The 7,571-nt window shown below is 32.8% G+C and overlaps 1 protein-coding gene across 1 annotated transcript; it reads right to left on the reverse strand.

The window, feature by feature from the left end:
- Positions 1–4,294: 4,294 nt before the first annotated feature.
- Positions 4,295–7,365, reverse strand: LOC108908745 (zinc finger protein 142-like). The gene is made up of 4 exons (XM_018712873.1): positions 7,308–7,365; positions 6,512–6,620; positions 6,203–6,456; positions 4,295–5,853 (listed from the first exon to the last, which is right to left on the reverse strand). Exons 2-4 carry the CDS (start codon positions 6,611–6,613, stop codon positions 4,485–4,487), a joined length of 1,725 nt encoding a protein of 574 aa, XP_018568389.1. The 5' UTR covers positions 6,614–6,620; positions 7,308–7,365; the 3' UTR covers positions 4,295–4,484.
- Between the last annotated feature and the right edge of the window lie 206 nt (positions 7,366–7,571).

Raw genomic sequence — 7,571 nt, forward strand, 5'->3', positions numbered from 1 at the left:
AAGGCTGTCCAGGCCTACACGAGATGAGGCAGGATAAAGAGGGATAATCCCCCTCGATCCCAAATCATTGAGGCCAATTTCTAGCCATGGAATAATGGCGCGTGTTCTTCTTGGCTTCGCAATTTATATAATTACTGTTGCATTACCTGAATTAAGAAGTTTTTAATTTTATTTCAAAGTAGAATCCATCCGGTTCAGATTCGTCCTGTTAGCGCATGACTTCTAAACACGATTCTGGCATGACGTCATTAATGAGTTACGAAATTTTGTTTTGACACAAATACTAGACGTATAGTCATTTAACTATGTAGAGCCAAACCCTGCACATAACGTTTTTTTTTCACAAACTGTAGGTGCAATACCAACACTATTTTTCTCGAAAATGGTACATGCTACCGAATTTCGACAAGTATACCTTTTTTTGTAGAATCCTTTAGAGTTTACAGAACCGTTTAGAAATGTATTAAATTTTTACTTTTAACATATTTTTTCTTCGATTTTGTACCCCTTCAATTACCTGTATCGGCGACACTACTTTCCAGAAAGAAACCTTTTGCACATTATTCTTAACGCCCAGTTTTTGATATTTTTATCTTTAGCCGATTTAAAAATAACAGGAAAACCATTTGGAAAGTAACAACTTCAACACACTGTATCTCGAAAACAGGGCGTCTAAGAAAAAAACTTTACATGAATTACCCCTATTATTTTTCCATGGGGAACTCGCACGCAAATTTTCTTTAAATATGAACGAGACACTCTGTATAAAAATGGAGATTATTATCTCCCATTGCCTGAAAATTATAACCCAGTTGCTCTTCTATCAAAGATATCTAAGATATTAGAAAGGGTAGTAAAAACTTTTGAAGAGACAATATTGCATACTCAAGTACAGTTGGAAAAATTTAATAATTACTTCAAATCAAGTAGACTTCTTCTAAATCTTTCAAAATCTGTTTTTGTTATTGTTTCGCCTCGAATTAGTTTATATGATTGTAGTTATTTAGTAAAATTGGAAAGAAAATCAATAGAACAAGTTTGTAGTCAAAATTTTTGGGTTTATATATAGATAACGCATTAAAGTTTTCCTCTAGTTGTTATGTATTGTATTGATTGTCAAAAATTACGAGTAGATCGAGAACATTGGCTTATTACCATGCAAACTTTGTTACAAAGGCATCTTATGGCATTATGTTTTGGAGTTCTTCTAGTCATTTTGGGAGAGTTTTAAGACTTCAAAAGAAAGCTATACACTATATTATGAGTGTATCACAAGTACATCTTGTAGAGACTTGTTTAAAAATTTGAATGTATTAACGCTTGCCAGCATATTTTAGAAATAGTATTGTATATAAAAAAAATAATATAAGTACATTTATAACAAATGATTATAATCATTTCCCCATAATACAAATGTTTTTTGCTTCACCATAAATTAAGACGATATCCATCAACTCCAAGTTGCTAATACACCCAAGCCATTTTTGACACTACCAAAAAGCTATTGTAAACACTATCGCAACGACGACTGTAAAATCGGATTTAAGTATTCGGAATCGCTGAAGCCACGTGGCTCTCCACGCGTATTACGAATGACGCTAGAGACTACAGTTGTCCAGCTAAGTGATGATTGAAATTGCTACAACTTCAATAATTTCTTTCTTGGAAACTATAAGGATTTTACAATCTATTTCCAAATTATTTTGGATAAGTAGTAAATCGTCCTGCATAGACGTAAAATTATAGTAAGTGCTACTGCTATAAAACTGATAGAGAATTTTACTATTTGTTTAGAGAATTATATTGTTTTTTATATGTCCTTACCTTATCCCCTATCTCGGCAAGAGATCACTCTGACTCATTATACTTTTGGAATAAAACAACTTGCAAACTATTATACATATAACTATTAAGTTTGTTACACTTCCAAAAATAAGTAGACTAACTTAGAGTGCAATTATTCCTATAAAATATTAAGTTACACGAGAGAAAATACTTTGCCCACCCATCTCAAAAAGCCACGAGTCGCCACAGCTATAAAGACTACTGACTTTCTAATCCTTTATATGCAGCATAGAACTTATTTCTACATAGAAATCAGATATCTCCTTTGGTTTTCGAAATTCTCAGCAGGGAAGTTTATATGGGCACTCTGATCGTTTTTGCTATAAGTCCAGTCATTTTTTACAGTGAAACCGTTGTTTCATGGCCTTTCTTATTTAAAAATTACAATTATTTTTACTTTTACCGCAGACAATCACAATTCTGTAGAAAATAAGATGATTGTTTTTAACCAGATTCTGGAGCTTGATGTCGTTTATGAAATATGCATTTAATTAATGCGTATTTCATATTAATATTTCAGCAAAATGCATTAAATTTAATGCATTTTGCTGAAAACGACGATACTTATATACATATACAGGGTGACCGACTGTGACGAGACATTATACATATTTCAGACTATTTTTAATAATCGCGTCCATCTTACCCTTCCGGAAGTTGACGTCATCTTCATTATTTTAAATGAAACACCCTGTATATTATTGCAATTTTGGATTCTACGTCAGTTTTTAGGTGAACTTTCATAAAGGTTTCCTATTCTTAAAATTAACCGTTTTTGATATATTTAATTTTTTTCAAAAAAAATTTAAAAAAGCACCGCCTAATTCAAAAAGATGTGTATTTTACAATAATAAAGTTAGGCGATAAAATTTATAGGGGACATAACTAAAACTCTAAGCTTCCCCTGCCATAATTTCAAAATGACTTAATTTCATACAGGGTGGTAGAAATTTAATGCCTAATTTTGTCAACTTTCAACCATCTTTACTTTTTTTTTTTTTAATGGAACACCCTGTATATTTTTGCGCAATTTGATGAACAAAGAGTTCGATATTAACGAGACGGAAATGTCGATTAACTGAATGTGTCGATATAAAATCGGAAGATGAGGAAAGAAGGTAAGAGAAGACTATTTTAACATTAGTTTATAAAAAAAGTAACAGCATGTGATTCTGACACTGTTGTGATTTAAATAATCAAATGTACAGGGCATTCTGAAAGTTAATTTTTTTATTTTGTTTTAAAATAATTTATTTAATTCAAGTTCGATTAGTCCCTCATTTGGCACAACCACTAAAAAAATTTTTCGATGCAAGAAACGACTCAAGAAATGGCAAAAAATTACATATTTAAGAATTATTGTTAATTTTGAGATTATTTTTTTTTTAATCTCAAGGGATAAACTGCATCTTTTATCCATTTTTTTAAAAAGAAAATGTTTTTTTTTTAATTGAAAAAACGAACAAATTAATTTCTTAATATTCCCAATACTACACGATCGTCAAAAAAGTTATTTTTATTTGAACATAAGGGAAAGACTTGGGTTAGTTTTGAAAAAATTTATTATTCCTTTTCTTCTGATATTTGACATTTTTTGACCAAGAAAAATATAGTTTTTTGCAAAACAAAACATTTTCAATTTAAAACAATCAATAAAAGATGTAAAATGAAAGAAAAGTCGCAGCGGTTTGAACTGTCGAGTTTTTTGAGATTTGAGGTTAAAAAACAACAGAAAATATTTTTAGTCTATTCGTCATTCATAAAGTTATCTCAAGTTTAGCAAAAATCCTTAAATGTGCAATTTTTTGCCTCTTTTTGAATCAAGTTCTTTGCATCGAAAACCTTTTTTTTTATTTAAAAAATGTTAAGAACGTCTTATAGAAGTCATTGGAAAGAGAAGTACATTTTTTTACTGGACGATTTCTTGAAGGCAATCAACGTTAAAACTTCGAGCTTGAGTTTGCTTGTTTTTTTTTTTGCTGTATGACCATTTTTCAACATGTTATGTATTGCAAAGCAGTGTTCTCTAGGGGCCTGATTGTATTAAAGACCTAGGTATTATATTTGACGCACGATAAGAACCTTTAATCTGCCCTTGTTGTTCTCGTGCTGGGCTCTGTGAGAGGCGAGAATGACAAGAGCAGATCAAAGGCGCTTCGCTAAGGATAATATAGTGCAGCGTAGGTTTGTAGCTGGCGACTACCTGGTACATATGCCAGGAAAAACCGTCGTACTTTAAAGAAGAAGGAGCTCGTGAAGCTAACGAACTTATAATTGAATATTTGTGAAAATGCCTAGAACTTACTATCTTGTATAATTACAGAGCCGATATCTTCCCGCTCATTAACATAAAGGCACATATGTCCTTAATAAATTTTTATTAAAGCACTATATTATGGCATGTGTAACCTTAAAATATTCAAAAATACGTATATCCGCCATAGCCAATTAAGAGTTTAATTTTTAGCAAATCAGAACCTTACATTTGAATATAAGAAGCCTTTCTATGCTTCAACATGTGACACGTCATATTACTCTTGTATTTTGTTTCATAATCGCAGTCGTTAGACCTGTAGGTACATTTGAACCTGTGAAGGATCTTTATTTTTCAGTAGGTGCTGTTTGATATAACTTCAGTATTAGCAGCAGTCCTCACGCCTATATATTGGAATGTGGGAAGGATCTCGATGGGTTAGTTGGTGCCTTTTGATATGACTACAGTATTTAGTTTCATAACTGCAGTGGTTACACTTATATATTTGAATCTCTGAAGGATCCTTATGCTTCAGTTCGTGCTGTTTGATATTCGCCTTGTACTTAGTTTCATAATCGCATTCGTTACACTTGTACATTTGTATCGCAGATGTATCTTTATGTTTCACTTGGTGCAGTCTGATATTTCTCTTGTATTTTGTTCTGTAATCGCAATCGTTACACCTGTACATTTGAACCTGCGTAGGATCTTTATGTTTCAGTTGGTGCTGTTTGATGTCGTACTTGTATTTTGTTTCGTAACCGCAGTCGTTACAGTTGTACATTTGAACCTGTGAAGGATCTTTATGCTTAAGTTCGTGCTGATTGATATGCCTCTTGTATTTAGTTTCGTAATCGCAGTCCTTACACCTGTACATTTGAACCTGAGATGGATCTTTATGTTTCAGTTGGTGCTGTTTGACAGCACCCTTATATTTGGTTTCATAATCGCAGACGTTACACTTGTACATTTGGACTTGCGAAGGATGTTTATGCTTCAAATGGTGTATTTTGATGTTTGTCTTTAATTTAGTTTCGTACTCGCAGATGTTACACCTGTACATTTGAACCTGAGAAGGATCTTTATGTTTAAGTTCGTGCTTTTTGATATAACTCCTGTCTGTAGTTTCATAGTCGCAGTCGTTACACTTGTATATTTGAATCTGTGAAGGATCTTTATGCTTTAGTTCGTGCTGTTTGATATGCCTCTTGTATTTAGTTTCGTAATCGCAGTCCTTACACCTGTACATTTGAACCTGAGGTGGATCTTTATGTTTCAGTTGGTGCTGTTTGACAGCACCCTTATATTTGGTTTCATAATCGCAGACGTCACACTTGTACATTTGGACTTGTGAAGGATCTTTATGCTTCAGATAGTGTATTTTGATGTTTGTCTTTAGTTTAGTTTCGTAATTGCAGATGTTACACCTGTACATTTGAACCTGTGAAGGATCTTTATGCTTCAGTTGGTGCCGTATCATATAATCCCTGTACATGGTTTGATAATCGCAACTGTAACACCTGTACGTTTGCACTTGCAAAGGATCCTTATGTGCCAACTGATGTTTGATAAAAAGCCTCTTATTCTTTGATTTGTAGTTGCAATCATCGCATTTATAAATTGGTTGTTGTGTAGTGTCCGTGTCTGGCAATTCGTTGTATTTGCCTACATCATATTTACATCCATCCTCTTTTGCATCTTTACAGTCACTGTTTGCCAATGATCCATTATCGGAGCACCGCGGTGACGTGTTCCTGGAAAAATTACATATATAGGGCATTTTTGAAAATCAGATTTGAAATTTAAGGGGCTATATGTTATGCTCCACAGGAAATTACTTTAATAAAAAGTTTTATAAGAACTGACATAAATCAGTTCTTGTTTGTCATTTCCAGTGTTGTCAAGTTTAGACATTTTAATAATAGCTTTTACTGTAAGTTTCAGTTTTTTTTTGGTGGGTTAGTGTCAATTTTGGTGTTAGTGTACGCTTGTTGAGGATATTAATGTTAGTAATAATGAAAAACTATAACCATCGCTCTAATGTGCGAGTTTATGTGTTATTTAAATATACACTGTACTTCCAAAAATTCATACAAATCTTACCTCATTTCCTCATATTCCGGCTTTATGTCAACACATTCAGTTTTGATGGGCATTTCCATCTCGTTAATACTGATTTCAATGTCCGGGTGTTCAATCTTAATGAATAAATCAGATGGCAACGTATCTATTTGACTTTTTGTGGCTGAACTACTTCTAACTTTTTCTTCTTGTAAGCAATTTTCTAGGAAACTGCTGTGACTGCACGGAGAATGGAAGCATGACTCACATACAATGGGATCTTTGATATTTATATTCTGTAAATTTGTTTAATTAAATTGCGGAAATGCAAATATTTAATATCGTACATACCATTTCAGGCGTCGATTTCTGAATAGTTTCTAGTTCCTTTTCCTCTTTGCAGATAAACTCAGTTTTATTTTGCATTGCGTATAACCTACATGCATTCGACATCCAATTTCTGAAATATATGTAAACAAATTAACTTATGGTTGGTTTATAAAAAAGTATTAGTCCTAACTTAGTCTTAGTCTTAGTATTAACCTTTACACTAACCTCAGTATTAGTCCTAAGAATAGGTACACGTTTATAAAAACAATGTGCGGTCCTAATTTTATTAAGATTAACCAATGAGCGATTCGACTACGCGCATGGCTAGTAATATCACAGCATAATACTTGTTTATTATTCTGTGGTAATGTTATTTTATTTGTTTTGTTGGTGAGTGAAAAGAAAAATATAACCTATTACTATGGTAATGGCGTATTGGCGACCACCATAGACAAAGACAGGAGGTCACTATGCTACGAAATGCAATACTTGTGCATGCGCACTTCTCAGATCTTAGTCTTAATCCTAGAAAAATTAAAAGATGCGAACTTTCAAGGTCATGTCTTAAGACCTCCTTACGACTAGGGATTTTTATAAACCGATACATTACATTCTGTACATTTAACTTTTTAGGACTAAGATTAAGGTTAAGTTACGGCTAAGTTAGGACTAATACTTTTTTATAAACCAACCATTAGTGATAAAATAATAACAAATTAAAAACAACAATTGACCAAGTCGCTGTACACAATGATGAGATTATTGAGAGTATGAAATGAGAAACAGAAACTAACAACATTCACAGTCACAGACTTACCACTTTCACCAAGAGAAGTCGAGTATGTCCCTAATAGCTTTGTCTATCACTTCAAAACTTTTATCGGTTATAGTTTTAAGGCAAATTCAACACGAAATTTCTGGAACAGCAATATAACCACAATTCAAACATGAGTTAAATAGTTCTTATTCTTCTTCCTCTTCTTCTAATGTAGGAACAATAAGCCTAGATCCACATTTATGCGAGATGACAGTTGTTGTAACATTTTTTTTACTCACGGCTAATATTCACTTCATTAGAACA

The sequence above is a fragment of the Anoplophora glabripennis genome, unplaced genomic scaffold (assembly GCF_000390285.2).
Source record: "Anoplophora glabripennis isolate ALB-LARVAE unplaced genomic scaffold, Agla_2.0 scaffold446, whole genome shotgun sequence".
Classification (NCBI taxonomy): Eukaryota; Metazoa; Arthropoda; class Insecta; order Coleoptera; family Cerambycidae; genus Anoplophora; species Anoplophora glabripennis.

What these genes read in the sequence shown, in the direction of transcription:
- LOC108908745 (XM_018712873.1), bottom strand. Translation starts at nt 6,613, where the DNA reads ATGTCGAATGCATGTAGGTTATACGCAATGCAAAATAAAACTGAGTTT. An exon ending in AGAAATCGACGCCTGAAATG is followed by an intron (nt 6,457 to 6,511) that starts GTATGTACGATA and finishes ACAAATTTACAG; the next exon opens with AATATAAATATCAAAGATCC. An exon ending in CCGGAATATGAGGAAATGAG is followed by an intron (nt 5,854 to 6,202) that starts GTAAGATTTGTA and finishes TAATTTTTCCAG; the next exon opens with GAACACGTCACCGCGGTGCT.